Source organism: Cyprinodon tularosa, unplaced genomic scaffold (assembly GCF_016077235.1).
Source record: "Cyprinodon tularosa strain WSP-4 unplaced genomic scaffold, ASM1607723v1 ctg46, whole genome shotgun sequence".
Taxonomy (NCBI): Eukaryota; Metazoa; Chordata; class Actinopteri; order Cyprinodontiformes; family Cyprinodontidae; genus Cyprinodon; species Cyprinodon tularosa.
The window spans coordinates 871,555-889,637 of record NW_024039185.1 but is presented as its reverse complement, the minus strand read 5'-3'; the positions used below and the strand labels follow the sequence as shown (position 1 = coordinate 889,637).

Genomic DNA, 18,083 nt, shown 5'->3' with positions numbered 1-18,083 from the left:
CAATTAACATAAAACATGCTGTTGATTAATGGGAGAAAAAATAGCCTTTTTTGGAAGGTGTGTGAGCAACTACATCTATATTAAGCTAAAACAGCATTTGATCAAATGAACAATAAACCTACATCCATGGTGGTGGCAATATGATGCTCTGGGACTGCTTTGCTTTCTGTAACACCAGGACCAATTGCTTTGACTGAGCCATGAGTTCTGCTCTGTTGCAGAAAATCCTGCAGAAGGTTCAACCATCAGTTTAGGGGCAGCAGTGGATCCTGCAGGATAATTACCTAAACGACACCAGCAGGTCCATCACTGTATGGCTCAAAGTAACAAAAGGCAAAATAAAGACTTTGGATAAATGGTGGTGAAAGTCCAGATTGAAATCTGATTGACATCCTGTGGCCCAACTATCTATTGGTGCACACACCTAGCATGTGTGTGTGTGTGTGTGTGTGTGTGTGTGTGTGTGTGTGGTGATGTAGGGTGGGTGGGGTAATTCTGTCTGTAGTAAAAGTAAAGCCGCAGTGGATTCATCCCTGAGACGCCCCTCGTAGTGAGGAGACGAGCCGCAGCCCCTTGCCACTCCTTCCCTTCCTACAATTGGAAGAATAAGACCACCTCCCTCCCCCTGCTTCATCGGTATGCAGGCGGTGCAGTGTGTGTATCAGGAGAGAGGAGAGCGAGAGACGTAGCAGTCAGTGCAATGGGATAGAGGAGAGCGAGGAGGCGGAGGAGCAGAGTGAATGAGTGCTGCTGGATCTGCCTTGCCTTTGCCTTTGCCTGCGTGCCTGGCTGCCTGTCGTCTTTCTGGAGCTGGAGTATACCGCCGCGCCACGACACACTGACACAGAGCAGACCCACGGCCCATTCTCACCAGCTACGCACACCTCAGCAGCATCGATTTATCCACCATCTGAAAGAAAACCCTCAGAGGTTTAGCTCACCAGGCTTTCACCGTCATCAGCAGCACTGAAGCGGCCTGACGCCACTATTTAGGCACCAGCTGCTACCAAACTACATCTCCCTCCATCTCATCCTTTCCTCATCAACGCCACCTCGACTCTCCTCTCCTCTCGCTCCTCCCTATGCCCTTGTCCTCGGCGGCTCCTCTCACCTCCCTGGCCAGTATATGGATAGAAGCTCCCTGTTTCAGCTCATACAAGAGCAGGTAAGCATGCAGCGCGCGGCGGAGGTTTCTATGGTTACACAGTCTCCTGGTCACCTCTCTGTCTACCCAAGGATGGAGACGTGGAGGATGTGGTGAGAGCTGATGGTAGGATGTGTTTGCTGTAGCTGAATGAGATGAAGGGGAGCAACTTGGAGCCATGTTGGCTCTGGGGAACAGAAGGTCAGATCAGGAGCCCCAGCAGGAGGGGGCCACCATGCCTGATTTTATTTAACTGGTGAAAATGAAGGATAATTGTAACAGGAGGGCATTTACAACGGGGAGATTTAGAGGTTGAAATTAAATTATTCTTGGTCAGATAAAACTGCTTCATCTACATTTGAAGCACTAGTCATGTATCAGCAAAATAATTTTTAATGGAAATCAAATAGTGAAAAAGCTTTACACAAGAAAATTCCCTAAATAAAAATAAATATAAATAATGAAAGCAGTATATTAAAATGTAAGCAGAATAGCCTTAACATAAAATTTTAATTTTAAAGCACTGTGATCTTAAAATCTATCAGTTAATGTCAGACTTGCAGTCCATGGTATCTTCATTTGGTTTAAATCCACCAAAGGTTGTTATAGTCTGGAATTTGCTTTTGACCATTTCCAGGTTGGGATAATGTTTAATTCTTCTGCAGTTATCTACTTATCCCATTTCTAAAAGTAAAATTAAACAACACTCCTTAATAAGTACCTTGGTTTTGAAATAATGCACATTTTTGGGGCAGTTTTCAATTGAACCTGGATTTCAACATTTACTTATCAGTGTTTTTCTTTTTGACTTCCTGACTGAATGCACACAATGCACAAATGTATTTTCAAATCTCCACTGCTTTCTGTTGGGCTCTTTAAATTCACATTGTAGGATCATGCCTCCTAAACTAGATTAAGTTAAAATACCAAAAAAAAAGCATTAAAACTGCATTATTTTTTTTGGTTTATTTGAAAAAAAAAAGCTGAAAAAAAGCTAGAAATGATTTGCAATCCTTGATCATGTCCAAAAGGTAAAGATGTTGAAACTGAACAGACTTCACAGCTTCAGGCAGGAAGCTGTATTGCAGTCTGGTGGTCGTCTGTTCATGTGGTTGTATGCTTTCCTTGATGGCTGCTCTTTAAAAAGTTAATTGTGATGGTAGGAGTCAGGAAAAATATTTTGTGCTGTGGATCTGAAAAAGTTCCTGGACAGAGCAGTTGAACACCCCTGCATTGATGGATGGATGGATGGATGGATGGATGGATGGATGGATGGATGGATGGATGGATGGATGGATGGATGGATGGATGAATTGATGGACGATGGATGGATGATGGTGAATCAATGGATGGATGGATGGATGGATGGATGGATGGATGGAAGGATGGATGGATGAATTGATGGACGATGGATAGATGGATGGATGGATGGATGGATGGATGGATGGATGGATGAATGGATGGATGGACGAACGGATGGATGGATGAATTGATGGACGATAGATGGATGGATGGATGGATGGATGGATGAATTGATGGACGATGGATAGATGGATGGATGGATGGATGGATGGATGAATTGATGGACGATGGATAGATGGATGGATGGATGGATGGATGGATGGATGGATGGACGAACTGATGGATGAATTGATGGACGATAGATGGATGGATGGATGGACGGACGAATGGATGGATGAATTGATGGGCGATGGATGGATGGACGGATGGATGACGGTGAATCAGTGGATGGATGGATAGATGGATGGATGGATGGATGGATGGACGGATGGATGACGGTGAATCAGTGGATGGATGGATAGATGGATGGATGGATGGATGGATGGACGGATGGATGACGGTGAATCAGTGGATGGATGGATAGATGGATGGTGAATAGATGGATGCATGGATGGATGGATGAATGGATGGACGGACAGACGGATGGATTTCTTATTCTTACCCAGTGCATTTCCTTTTCTTACCTATTCAAATTGACATGGTTATCACTGTGATGAAATCCTTCTCTTATTCTAGGTTTCTGTTTTTATTTAGATTGTGTTTTAAATATAAAATCTTCTGTGGCCTCTTCCTTCTCTCTGTTTTTTAAGACTCTTACCCATTCCAAACCCAGTTTTTTTTTCTTCACCACATTCAGGCTGGTGAAAATGACTCCCTTTGACATCTGGTTTTGAGGGAACTTCCTGCCAAAACTGCCACTTTAATTCCCAAGTCAAATTTAGCTTTGGTCTTTCACGTCCAGAATTAACAAACCAAGATGGATTGCGGGAAAGACTCGACCCAAAGTGGATTTATTTTTAGGTAGAGACTCTGGAAAACAGTGCAGCTACCTCTGTGGGTGTGGGTGTTTTTGTCGTGTGCCTCTTGGTTCGGATAATGAACTGGCCTGTTGGGGTTTGGGCAGATTGGCAGATTTATTGGGCGGGTCATTTTGTCATGGAGGGAGAAATTGATTGGGCGGCTGTGGGGGTGTAGAGGTTCTGAGAGACCCGTCAGCAACATGCTGTGCACTCCCAAGGGACTGCAGCTCTATGTGGGTACAGCAGCATTATTCCCATCTGTGTGTTTTTTCATTAAATCAGGGTTGGCTCGGTTTGAGAAGATGCTTTCTGGGGACACTTTAAATCTGCGGAGCAGATTTGGATCCATTTCCTCTCCTTCTTCATAGCACATGTAGAACATGTTGCTTCAGTCAGTCTGACTCATCTGTGTCAGTATCACTTGGGATGTTGGGCAGAGCCTTGCGCTGAACGCGGAGCTGTTATTTCCAGGTTGTAAACAGCTACTTGTGTTATTGATCGGCGGCTGTATTTTGCTTATGCCAGGATGTTCATACAGACAGGTTGTAGAAGCACAGCTGAGCAGACCACAGTCCTATTAAGCTCAGGTTTGAGCCTAATCAATCTCTCAGGCTGACTGCAGACGTTTTTTCTTCCGTTTATGGGGTTCTATGTGGTGGCTTTTGATTTGGAAAAGGGTCTTTTTAATTTGACCAAAAGAAAAGAAATTGGTCAGCAGACTTTGGATCAAAAATAAGCTGCCTGTCTGAACCTTTGACACATTTTCCTCATCGAAAAGGTTTAGATTGTTTTCTCACAGCTGCGCCCTGCACATTTTTATTTGATTTTCACTGAGACCTTTTCACAAAACCAACATTCCCCATAAGCCTGCCAGCAAATCCAGAAGACCTTGAGGTCAGCTGTTTGGTTGACCTCCTAATTGAGATTTTAGGCGCATTTAGTGTAGAAAAAAGGTCCAATATGAGTCATATATTTACCCTTAACACAAACAAACAATTTCTTTTAAAAAACAGCAATATGATTGAACAGCTCTTGCAAAAATATCATATAGATTCTTTTTCCTACACTGCATTTAAATAATGTGGTGCTGTGAACTATAGAAAATGTTATGTAGTTATTCAGTATCAATGCCCTATAAACCAATAGTAGCATCAATAAAATACTTAACCCGTCTAAAAAAATTACACTTTTTGCTGCACTGCAAAAAATGGAAATCTAAATGAGTAATCTTTGCTTGAATTAAGCAAATGTTTTCTTAAAATGAGGAGTTAAGTGGAATACTTTGCCAATGGAACTAGACAATTTACATTTAAAATAGGAAAAAAAATGTGCTTTGTCTTATTTCAAGTGCATATTAACTAATTATCTAATTTTAAGAGTAAAAATACTCATTCCATTGGCAAATCATCTTATTTATCTGCTTAAATTAAGGGTAAATACACTTAATTTAAGATATTTTTTACTTATTTCTAGATGGTTTTTGCAGTGTGATATTACTACTTTGCATAATAACTATATATACACTCACCGGTCACTTTATTAGGTACACATGTCCAACTGCTCGTTAACACTTAATTTCTAAGCAGCCAATCACATGGTGGCAACTCAGTGCATTTAGGCATGTAGACATGGTCAAGACAATCTCCTGCAGTTCAAACCGAGCATCAGTATGGGGAAGAAAGGTGATTTGAGTGACTTTGAACGTGGCATGATTGTTGGTGCCAGAAGGGCTGGTCTGAGTATTTCAGAAACTGCTGATCTACTGGGATTTTCACGCACAACCATCTCTAGGGTTTACAGAGAATGGTCCGAAAAAGAAAAAACATCCAGTGAGCGGCAGTTCTGGGGGCGGAAATGCCTTGTTGATGCCAGAGGTCAGAGGAGAATGGCCAGGCTGGTTCGAGCTGATAGAAGGGCAACAGTGACTCAAATAACCACCCGTTACAACCAAGGTGGGCAGAAGAGCATCTCTGAACGCACAGTACATCGAACTTTGAGGCAGATGGGCTACAGCAGCAGAAGACCACACCGGGTGCCACTCCTTTCAGCTAAGAACAGGAAACTGAGGCTACAATTTGCACAAGCTCATCAAAATTGGACAATAGAAGATTGGAAAAACGTTGCCTGGTCTGATGAGTCTCGATTTCTGCTGCGACATTCGGATGGTAGGGTCAGAATTTGGCTTCTACAACATGAAAGCATGGATCCATCCTGCCTTGTATCAATGGTTCAGGCTGGTGGTGGTGGTGTCATGGTGTTGGGAATATTTTCTTGGCACTCTTTGGGCCCCTTGGTACCAATTGAGCATCGTTGCAATGCCACAGCCTACCTGAGTATTGTTGCTGACCATGTCCATCCCTTTATGACCACAATGTACCCAACTTCTGATGGCTACTTTCAGCAGGATAATGCACCATGTCATAAAGCTGGAATCATCTCAGACTGGTTTCTTGAACATGACAATGAGTTCACTGTACTCAAATGGCCTCCACAGTCACCAGATCTCAATCCAATAGAGCATCTTTGGGATGTGGTGGAACGGAAGATTCACATCATGGATGTGCAGCCGACAAATCTGTGGCAACTGTGTGATGCCATCATGTCAATATGAACCAAACTCCCTGAGGAATGCTTCCAGCACCTTGTTGAATCTATGCCACGAAGAATTGAGGCAGTTCTGAAGGCAAAAGGGGGTCCAACCCGTTACTAGCATGGGGTACCTAATAAAGCGGCCGGCGAGTGTATATTTTACCTTTATCTGTTGTATGTTGACAATCACTTACTAATTTGGCTTTTTTTTGTCAGGAAAGAGACAATGCATGATTTTTCCATATATAACTACAGGTAAATAGGGTCAGTGTTAAAAAGCTTGGTGAAACAGTGTGCCACTATCTAAAACCCTCAATTTCCTTAGATTTCCTTAATGGAAAAAACAAACTTTTTTCCATTAAGTTTACTTAAATTCAATTTCTTCAGATGTAAGTTCTCCCGTTATCTTATCTTGTTGCTATTTTTGGTGTATTGTTGTTTGGGGGCAGGGGGTTGCAGACAAATCTCACTGCTGCATTAGAGCCTCTTTGAAATCCTTATATGCTTCAAATACTGAGATATTTCAGCAGGACACTGGGTTACAAAAGGACTTGGAGCTGCTGTTGCAAGTTTAATCATTTTAAAAATAAGTCTAATGGTACAAAACCATTGAAATGTTACAGAATCGTATCGTTAATATAAAAAATTTCAAATATAAGATAAAAAAATGCAAAAGTTAATGATTTCATTTCCAAATGACTTCATTTAATTATCTTTCAAAAGACAAATCATATAGAATTTAGCTCAATGCATATTAGAGTATTTTGTTTAAGGTCATCAGTTGTTCTAATCATGCAAAAAAAGTAAGAGAATAAGTAGTTTTGTCATATTTTTCATTCCGTTTTTTTGTGTTGTATTTGACATTTTTGTCCCTCATAAGAAATACAGATTATATTTACCAACATCTGCTGGAGGACTGGTGACCTTCTGACACATTTGAGAACATTAAGTCATCTCCTGCTTTAAAATTATGACACATCAACTTCCGGGTAGAGAAGAGTGTCCTTTTTGTTATAGGAATATTTTACCTTTAGGATTATTTCTGAAAGGTTAAAATCACAAGTATTAAAAACTCTTGTAGTGAAGCTTGTACATGTTTCGCTCTTCAACACACCTCAAACAAATGAATGGGTTAAATGCAGGAGTTTGTGCAACTAAACTGAATACAGAGGAGGCAGTTTAGCTGTTTATTTTCTGCGTGTTTGACCTGAGTGGAACCAGGTTTAAGTAAGGCAGACAAGGCTGGGATTTCATCTTGATACTATTTTATGTTTAAACATATATTGTGTTAAAGGCAGTAAACCCCAGAGCAAACAGTTGTTTCATATCTGCGCTGCAGGTTTTAAGGAGGAATGTCCTTGCAGGAATATCCTTGTGAATCGAGGAAGCTGGAACACATGAAAGAGAGAGGCAGAGAGAATGCACCAGTGGAAACATGACTGAGTTTTTTGTTTGCGCTCTTTGAGGATTCTGTGCTGAGCACAGGGTATTTCTGGCCTTTGTGAGCTCACACATTTGCTCCTCGCAACACTGCAGATAAAATGACAGCTGATTGCAGTCAGCCTCTAAAGTTTGCCATAATTAGCTGAGGGAACATCTCTTTGTGTCTGCTTCAGTTCTTATCAGACTTATTTATATCCTGTCTTGGGAGTCTTAGTGTTTGTGACATATTCATGTTAAGCAGTGAAAAACACTCTTGCTGTCTTTAAATCCTGCCTCCCGGTTGCCTTTGTGTTCTTTGAAAAAAGGAGCATTTTATTGTGTGTTTTATTTATTTATTTATTTTTTTTATATTTTAACCTGCTTGGTTTTATCCCAGATAAGGTGAGGAAGCTGTTTCGACATCCTGTTAAGGAGCCACATGCAGAACATGCTCTGTGATTATGAGTCAGAGACCCTGTTGTGCCCTGCGGAGGGCACAAAATATTCAAGCATCTCCCGCATTAAGGCATTAACTTGTCACCCACCTGCAGTGTTTTTGCTATTTTGTCCTGCTCTGAATAACGAGGCCACTGTGTTATTGCAGAGGTCACCGTCCACCCTGTGTGTTGACCCATTTGCAGTATGTTTTTTTAATGGTTGTGGTTCGTCTGTGCAGCTCAGGTTTCATTCATGAGCTCCTGTGAACATTTGATAAGTCTGCTGTTGATTCAAGCTCAGTTTTGAATGTAACAGACATCCTTTAAGTTTTCTCTGCACTCAGCAGTCCACATATATTCTCCTGTCTCCTTTCCATCTCTTTCTTTGTTCTCCTCCTTCCTTTGGTGGTCTCCCACAACCTCGTCACGTACATCTGAATCCCCCGACACCGTCTCTTCCCGTTTCCCCCCGTCGTGAATTTTTTTTTCTTCTTTTCCTCTTAATGTGAGAAAGCCTTCACTTCTTTGCTTTCTCCCCTGGAATGCCAATATGTCAGAGAAAAATTAGGAAATGCAAGGAGGGGAGTGACATACAGGCGACCCGTAACCATAGCAACACATGGAGCTTGTCAAAGTGTCGCCCTCACCGGTGTTGGATTGCTTCAATAACATTCCCTCTCAATGCTTTTCCCCAGCTTCTTCCTGCTCCTCTTCCTCATGTTGCTTTGCTTCACTCTGTCAAAAAAGAGCCCCATGCCAGCTCTAATTCATCTATGTTCATCACCTCGGTAATTGACGATCCTAATTGGCTACATGAAGCAATCCCTTACCCCCTTGTATCCTTCTACAGACGATGTCCTCTGGGTAAACAGCAGGATCAGCATGGCAGCTCCAGGTCAAGCAGGTGTGTGTGTGTGAGTGTGCAGGAGCAGTGATACACTGACACATGGAGGCTGACAGTAGTCAGACTTCCCCGGTCAGGACAGAGCCAGGAGCATACTACAATCTGATCCTTTTCTCCTGTGAGAAGTGCACCCAGAGCACTGGAGTGTGTCACAGCCCACTTATAAGAAAGGGGAAGAAGAGGATTCACTGCCCAATGTTCAAGCCTTATATGAATCAGCGGCGAGGCATTTTCTTCCTCTTCCCTCATGTTCCCAACCCTCTCCTCCATCTTCTCCAGTGCTATCCTTTTTCATTTCTTTCATCAACACACCAACCTCCCACACCCATTTTCTTATATTTTTGTCTCTTTTTTTCCCATCTCCATTTTCTGCCTCCTCTCGCCTCGTTTTCCCCACATGTTGCCTGCCATGTATTAAACACACTGCAGATATCTGAGCCGTGCTGCTCAGCTCCCCTGAGGGGAAAACAGGGACCTCTTTAAGCAAATACTGACAGAGCTTGGAGTAAAAGAGGGATTATCTAAAAATAGCCTTGGGCTTTTTGCCACCTCAGTTCTATTTCACCCACTACTTTGGCTTTATGTGCACTTTAGGCTGTATTAAGATTCCAAAATAATGTTAAGATTTTTTGTCAGGAAATATGCAGTGGATTTTTTCTGTGACTTCTCAAGAATTGTTTACATTTTCCGATTTAAAGAACATAAAGTGAAGAAAAAGTTGAAGCGAAATCACCAGAGGAACGATTTTCACCCCTTATCATTTATTTTGGTTAAAAAAATTTCCTCATCTGCCTTCACTGACTTTGAGTCAGAGTCTGTTCTTAATCCATAGACTTCAACAAGCCGTCCATCCTAAGCAGCAATAGTAGCTGTCAGCTAAGAACAGGAAACTGAGGCTATAATTCGCACAGGCTCACCAAATTAGACAGTAGAAGATTGGAAAATATTGGCTGGTCTGATGAGTCTCGATTTTTGCTGCGACATTCGGATCGTAGGGTCAGAATTTTGTGTCTACAGCATGAAAGCATGGATCCATCCTGCCTTTCATTAACGGTCCAGGCTGCATGTGGTGAAATGGTGAGGGGGAGTTTTTCCTTGACACACGTTTGTCCCTTAGTACTAATTGAGCATAGTGTCAATACCTCAGAATACCTCAGTATTTCTGCTGACCATCCATCCCTTTATGACCACACTGATACAATCCAGTAAGATAATGTCATGTAATAAAGTACCAATCATCCCAGACTTCTTGAAAAACGATAAGTTTGCTGAACTCAAACGGTCACAATCACCAGATCTCAATCCAATAGAGATCAGCTTTGGGATCTGTTGGAGTTAAAGATTTGCATCATGGAGGCACAGCCAACAAATCTACAGCATTTGTGTGATGCTATCATCTTAATATGAACCAAACTCTCAGAGAGTGTTTCCATTACCTTGTTGATTCGACGCAATGAAGGATTAGGACTGTTAAGTATGCAAATGGGGTCCAATTCAGTATTAGCACGGTGTAGCTAATAGAGTGGCCAGTGAGTGTATTTGCTCCTGTAAAAAAACTATGAAAAAGCGGATTATATTTTATTGCATGGAATTCATTTTGTGATATGCAGTTTATAACTTGTTGCTATTTGTGATGGCGCCATGCATTTTGGCCAAATTACAGTACTAATACCCTTTCTGTCACTTAATCTGTCCCCTGATGCCTGATTCAACCACAAAGTCACAAAGAACTTGGTCAGCTCTCAACCAGGTCCTGACCAGGCTCAGTTTGGGTAATGAAAATAAAAAAAAATAGGCCAGACTCAGATAACTAAGCCTGACTTAGCTCTCATACAGCTCTTGGCTCTGGGTGAATATAGGATCTTTGACCAGAAGAGCATTTCTGAGGTCAGACACTGATGTTAGATGATATTGTTCATCCCAAAGGTTTTCTCTCCAATCGAACTTAGGACTCCAAATCCAACTCAACCATCTATGTCTATATGAAATGGTGCCAAGAGATTTAGAAACAGAATTTGGTGCCAGGCATTGTCCATATTCATGGTATATTGACAACTCAAAGGCTTCTGCACTAAAGCCATGTTTAATATAGCATATTTACTATGTACAGTGATGCACCATATAAAAAAAAGACATGATTTGTCACTCCTGAGAACATGGCTTGGGTGCAGCTTGTTGTTGATACCCATTCTCTACCATTAAACTTCATACAAACCTCTTAGGTTTATCCAAAGGGCTCTTTGGGTTTGAAGGTCTGTAGTAACTGACTCCTTAAAATGTTAATGATCTATGTTTGACATGTGCTTCAGCATCTGTCAAATACGTATTTCTGGAATTTCTGTCGATTTCAGCCATTTCTGTCTCTAGGAGTAACTGTAATATCTGATATTCAATATAAAAAAAGGAAACAACATAAAGTAACAGGTCATGTATCTGAAGTGGAGATTGGAGGGGAGACAAATGCAAAAAAATAGGGAAATGTAACAGGAGAGATCAACTAGATGAACCAGGAATCTCATTCCGACATTTGACATGCAGTTTTTGCTATTTCCTTAATTTTTGAGAATATTTTTGCAGGTGTAGTTTTTATGCAGTTTCATTGCCTAGAAATATTTTTTATTTTCAGCCAATTCTAGAACATACATGTTTGAAAAACATGCAAAACTATCCCTAAAAATATCTAAAGGAAGCAATGCACAAACACATTGAGTCACACAAAGGGACTTCCTGATTGATCTTGGCTCCTTGTGTGATCACTGGAGCTTCAGGCTCTGGGCCTCGTGCCGCTCAGCCGGACGATGTGCAGCACAGCTTAATGCCGTCCTTCTCATGCAGCTATCTTGTCAGACTATGTCAGGGACAACTGTGTTAGTAGCAACGTGAGACCAGATGGGATTTCACCCTATGTCATAACCGTTGATCATCCAACAAGAATGGCTTCGCTTTAAAGCTACATCAGAAAGCTGGATTCACCCAGGAGCAACAGTATGCTGCCAGTTTACTAACCAAAGCCTAAGGAAGCCGCTTGCTTTCAGGAATTGTTGAAATGAGAAGAAGCAATTACTCCTCCTGTGCAGTCTCTTTGTTACATCCTTAGTTTGCCCTTAAGCACATTTTAACTAATGCTGTACTAAGCAGAGTTGGCAGAAGAAATTAGAGCATCGATGAAGAGCTTCTGAATTGTATTTAGGACAGGAAAGGGGGAAGAAACTGACACAATATGTAGAGTAAGCCACTGCATGAATATCATGTTACAAAAAAGAACTATAGATCCTGGAGTTGCACAAATCAGGCTTTTTCAAGAAACATGCAGATTTTTGTACATGCTCTGTGCAGACATCAGTGAGGAAGCTGCTGTCTGAACTTGTTGTGCTACCTTTATCAGGAATACTGGATGCACAGTAGCACTGATTTTTATTTTTTTTTTTTGCATTATTTGGAAACATGCAAACTTCCAGAAGATTCATTCATCAACTTTTGCGTCACAATTTTGAGATGTCAATAGCTTTTGCATGTACTGTCTCTCTTAAAGTGTGTGCATGTTATGTAACATGCTGGTAGGCACTTTATTATAGATAAACTTTGCAAAACTGAAGCTAGTAAATTTTAGGATCAGATTTGGTTCTTGAACCTAGAGCCGTTTAGGTTGGAAGGGATGAAAAGCTGATGGGTGTAAGATTTAAACAATGTTACCAATAAAATCTGCTTTTTTGTATAATAAAAAAACAATGTTGACTTCTGTGATGGAAATCCAGGATCAGTTTTTCTGTCTAGTAGAAATTTTAGAAATTGTTCTGGTTTTTTTTTTGTTTTTTTTGTGCTATTAAAAATTTTAAACCTGCCCACTGTGTGCCGCACCTTCCATACTGACTCCATCTGCCATCCTGACACACTGGGTCTCTGAGGACTTAAATCTGAATTCAACATAGAACGAAGGAAAATTTATTTTTGCGAAAAATCTCAGCTTTTTTGCATTTATGAATGCATAAAATGTTTTAATGCTTTTTCTTTCATTCTGTTTTCTAATATTTAACCTGCTGATCCTCAGATTGAGCCAATCAAGGGAATATTTTTTTTCAACCAGCTGATTAATTAATGCATCTCTCTTCATGCAAAAGAGACCATTTCTCTAACCTAGTAGTTCTGATTTAGAGAGCAGCTCTCAATCATTTTTATGACGCTCTGCTTCTCAGATCAATAACAAGGAGTCAGCAGGAACAGCTCGTGTGTTTGGGGTCCTCAGTGAAAAACGAGCTGCAGCTGAAACCAAGCAGGCACATGATGCGTCATATCAGAAACAAAGACCTTCTCGTTTGATCCGGGGGAGGGGGGGGTTCTCTGGGAAAACTGTAGGTTGCTGTGTTAGTGCACACCTGTCTTTATGATTTTACCCCTTCCAACATCAAGCACCCAGCCTGACTGATCTTCTGTTTCTATATTTCTTGGGAAACATGAATTTATCCCACAGTAATTAATACTCATGTCACAGCTCCTATTCTGTTAGACGTCTCAGGTGTCTTTTACTAATCGCCTTCTAACGGGAGCCTGTAATAAACTGACTAGAGCTTTTTGTTAAAGAAAGAAGAGACGATATCAAGCATGACTAAGTTTTAATGCTGCAGTAGCTAAATTATACATATTTTCTCTGCAGTTGGACCCAGAGAACACCGGTTTCATCCCAGTGGAGAACTTCACCAGCTTGGTGGAGCACCATGAACTGCAGCTTGACCCGTCCAAACTGGACATGCTGTTAGCACTCGTCCACAGCAATGAGGAGGGACAGGTGTGCTACCAGGAGCTCATCGAGCTGGTGAGTGGGAAAGTGTGCAGGAACACAGGCAAACACACCGGTCATTCTTTTACAAAGAAAAAAACCTCTCGAGCTGCTGCCGCGCACAACTTTCAACGCCTTTTGATTTCAGAAAAGGTTACTGAATTGATTCAGTCGGGGCCAGCAAGCTCTGCTGTGGCAAAAAATTGATGGGATCATTTAGGCTGTCGTCCCTGCAATGGAGGATCAATCTCAGCAGTTAATGTATCGGTAAATCCAGACGCTTAACCTCTCAAGTGTTGCAGAGCAAAACACCTACTTCAGCCTGTGTCAAATACTGTAGCGCTGTATTTGGACAACTCCACACTGTTCTGTGTCTTATAACAACTGGATTAGAGGATAGGGCATGTACAATTTCCTTGCTGTTGCAGGATTTGGAATAAATAAAGTAAAGGGATGTTTTTTTTTGCATTAAAATTTTCAAAATGTGTGACATAAGTTCATAGCCAGCCCCCCTTTTGCTCTAAAATTAGTTAACAGTTTTTGGAATGTACCACATTTGCAAAACGAACTTAAAAATTTGCACAAACTAAGTAAGACTACGTGCCGTGGGACATAACAGTAATGTAAAACCTCAAATTCAGAATTAAAATTAGGTCTGAACTTTGACTAGACAATTCTTTCCTTCGTATCTCTGGCTGTGTGTTAATGATGATCCCCCTGCTGCAAGGTGGATCTCCACCCCAGTCACTTTTCTTCTTCACCCTGTAACAGAGTTTTGCTTTGAATTGCCTGTATTTATCTCTCTCAACTTGGTTCCAATATCACTATGATTTTTACAACTTTACAAATTTTTACTACTAAATTCATTTTGTGCAACACCCGAGTTGTGGATTTCTTAAAGGAATAGTACAACCAAAACATGATTAGCCTTCATTTTCTACTCACCTCCATGCTGAACAACACTCTGGAGTACTTTTTTGATATCTCAAATGCATCTGGAGATCTGGGAGGCTTCTTGCTGACTGCTGACATTCAAATAATGGAGGTCCATGGCACCCGAGACAGAAAGGTCCATAAAAGTCCACAAAAACGTGTCAATATTCCTCCATACTGGTCGTCCAATGTATTCCAAGTGTCCTGAGTGGGTAGCATCCAGAATTTACTCGAAACGAAGTCATTTAGAATGTTTTTAGAGCATAAACAGTAGTGTATAGGATTTCCTAATAGCGCCCCCATGCGCGCTCACGATTCTACGGAAGCCGGCAGACCAAACCGGAAGGAAGTGCGCATTCAGCGTCTGGTCTGCCGATAATGCAAGCGTAGAAGAAGAAATGTTCTGTTTACCTGTGCAAAGAAAGAAACAACGAAAGAAAAATGTCTGAGGACTTCAGTGTTGAGGAAGAGCATGAGTTCTTTGCCGAGCTGAATGCGCTGGTTTGGTCTGCCGGCTTCCGTAGAATCGTGAGCGCGCATGGGGGCGCTATTAGGAAATCCTATACACTACTGTTTAGGCTCTAAAACGTTCTAAATGACTTCGTTTCGAGTAAATTCTGGATGCTACCCACTCAGGACACTTGGATTACATTGGACGAGCAGTATGGAGGAATATTGACAAGTTTTTGTGGACTTTTGTGGACCTTTCTGTCTCGGGCGCCATAGACCTCCATTATTTGAATGTCAGCAGACAGCAAGAAGCCTCCCAGATCTCCAGATGCATTTGAGATATCAAAAAAGTACTCCAGAGTGTTGTTCAGCATGGAGGTGAGTAGAAAATGAAGGCTAATCATGTTTTGGGTGTACTATTCCTTTAAGCTCCTCCAGAGTTAAAATACGTGCCATGGCTGCCTCTCTTATTAATATTGTCCTTGATTTACAATCACTTTAGGTGGACAGCGTTAATCTGAGCATCAAATAACTGGTAGATTTGCTCAAACACTGTCCTGCATCAGTTATAAATTCCTGAGCAAATTGGAGATTTTTCAGAGCTGCACAGATCTGAGCACCCTCTTTAACCCCCCTGCCACTGTGAGAGAGATGCCACTGCAATAAACTCACCCCAGGGATTTATTTGCATTTTTCCCTTTTTTTTCTAAGCTAATTTCTTCTTTCCCCTGAACTTTCTCCCCCCTGCCTCTCTTTTCTTATTTCATAATTTTTTTCTGTTTTGCAATGAAAGCCACACGAGGCCACAAAGTTTACTGCAGGCCCCATTTCTGAAGTTTGTTGGTCCTATAGGGAAACAACTGTACCAAAACTGCTCCCACAGCGACAACAGTCCTCACCTCTCTCCTCCCTTTGCTCTTAAGTCAGCTTTTATCCATCTCATTCGTCATGCAACATCACATGCCTCCATTTTTAATAGTGCACCCACAGCTGCTTCTCCCCAGCTCCTTTTGGCCTCCCTTCCATCAACATCAGGGCGACGCTTTTAAAATTGCTCATCAGCCAAAATGCAAATTGCCTTCGATTAGCACAGCATTGGTAATAGCAGGGAGTAATCTGAGCTAATTTGAGAAGCCCAGCCTTATGCTGATATCGACCCCCCGGACTGATTTTTAAAGATTTATCCGATTGACACATGTGAGAGAACATACTTGCGCTGCTCTGCACATGCAGGCAATTAGCATACACACAAACACTTTCAGGAGGTCTATAAGTAATTAATGCTGCTGCCACCCACCCACTTCCCCACAGTCACCGCTTCAGTCACCCACATTTCACAGAGATTGCATGAAATGCAAACAGCCTCTCATTCATACACATGAGCACCGCCAGAGCCGATTTGCTGAGTAATTTAGGGAATATTCAAACATTGATGTGAATCCAGTGCTCTGAAAGGTCTCTCTCCTCTGGGATGACAGGAAGCAGAGCGTTTCTTCCTCCGTTAGATCTTCAGGTCCTTGGTTTAAAATAAAAAGTTTGGATGAGTTTGATTCTAAACTCAAAATGCATTTATTCTTTCCTTTTTAAGAAAAACATATCAAAGACGGATGAGGAATGCATTTCATGATATTAAGTTGATATTAAGATTAGGATAAGTATGGTAAAAGAAATAAAGGTGACAGGAAAATATCAGTACTTCCAGGAGTTATTCCCTATTCCTCTTCTAATTTATTCCCATTCTTCCATTGTTATATAACTTCTTTCACCTTTATTACTCATGTACAGTATACCTGCATGTGCTTGGCGAGGTACATCCTGCACAGATCACCAAATTATCACAGAACAAAAAAAAAAAAAAACAGAGTACAAACAACCAAAAATTCTCACATTTCAAGCCACAGATAATCGTATGTACGTTTTTAGACTGTGGAAAGAAGCAGGAGTACAAAGAAAACTCAGGTATGAATTGGGGAATAAACACCACCTTACAGCCAGATACAAAAAAACTAGTTTTAATGAGTTATAGGTAAAGTGCTTCAATATCAGTATCCCACAGGGCTAGGTATACTCAACCCCCTCATTTGCTCATTATACTCTTGCATTTTGATTCCAGCATTCCCAGGAAATCTTGTTATAAAGTTTTCAGATGAAAACCCTGCAGTGGGATTCATTTTGACTGCCTACAGAAGCGATGTGCTCAGTCTGACTGGGAGTTCAGTGAATAACCTCTTGTTGAACTCCTCAAAAATTAAAACATTGATACATTTCACGAAACGTTGAAATTTCCCACGAACATTGAACCTAGACAGCGTGTGGAGCAAATGACGGACCTAGCCATCGCCAAGAGGATTGAATGAACTGCATCCCTGTTTGGTACCGTGCATGTCATGCTGCTGACAAAAAGCTCTCTCCTACATGCTCTCCTTCCCCATTACAGACATATCAAACAGTTGTTCTCTCCGCAGAGCTCTGCAGAAATGTTCCAAACCTGCTCAACATCGAAATGTTTTTAACTGACATTTTAGATGTTTTAACTGAAAAGTAGATCTGAAAAAAACTCAGAAGGGAATCAAATAAAACTATTGTAAAACAGACTAGAGCAAATGGAGGTAAAGTAATACAGTTTCAGTAAATCCGTGAATGAAAAAAGCAAATTTTGTGAAATAGATTTGAGAAATTGTATTTTAATAAACAAAATAAATGTGTTTTTTCCCATGGAGATTTTGTTGAACACAACTTAACAAAAAGATTTATATTTATAAGATATTGTTATTAAATATAGTAAAGTACTCTACAGTTTTTTTTAAATATATTTTAACCCATTGATTAGTAATAATTAGACATTTTAAGTAAGTGTTTAACTTTGAGTTCAAATATTGTAACTAGAACAATCTGAAAAGTCTGAAAAATATTTTCTCCATAAAGGAACAAAATAATAAATTGGCCACATTCTCCCAAACTTCCCCCAAATTTGAATAAATGGGTTTAAGGCCTCATACAGTCCATGTTGTGCCATGTGGAAAACATTGAGGTTCACGATATGTTGGTGTATCTCTGCTCAGCTTCTTTTATTTTTTAGAGCTTCTCTCAAGACGGGTGCTCATTGTTG

General features: G+C 40.9%; 1 protein-coding gene across 2 annotated transcripts in view; it reads left to right on the top strand.

Moving 5' to 3' along the window:
- The first annotated feature begins 579 nt into the window (after positions 1-579).
- The window catches only part of rhbdl1 (rhomboid, veinlet-like 1 (Drosophila)), a 68,327-nt gene continuing 50,823 nt past the window's right edge, over positions 580-18,083 (top strand). The window contains exons 1-2 of one of the 2 annotated variants that reach the window (XM_038301028.1): positions 586-1,165; positions 13,469-13,627. In XM_038301028.1, the coding sequence (XP_038156956.1) occupies positions 1,127-1,165; positions 13,469-13,627 (198 nt within the window). In that variant the 5' untranslated portion in view covers positions 586-1,126. Of the gene's footprint in view, positions 1,166-13,468; positions 13,628-18,083 lie in introns of both variants that reach the window. The other variant, XM_038301029.1, reaches the window with a different exon arrangement.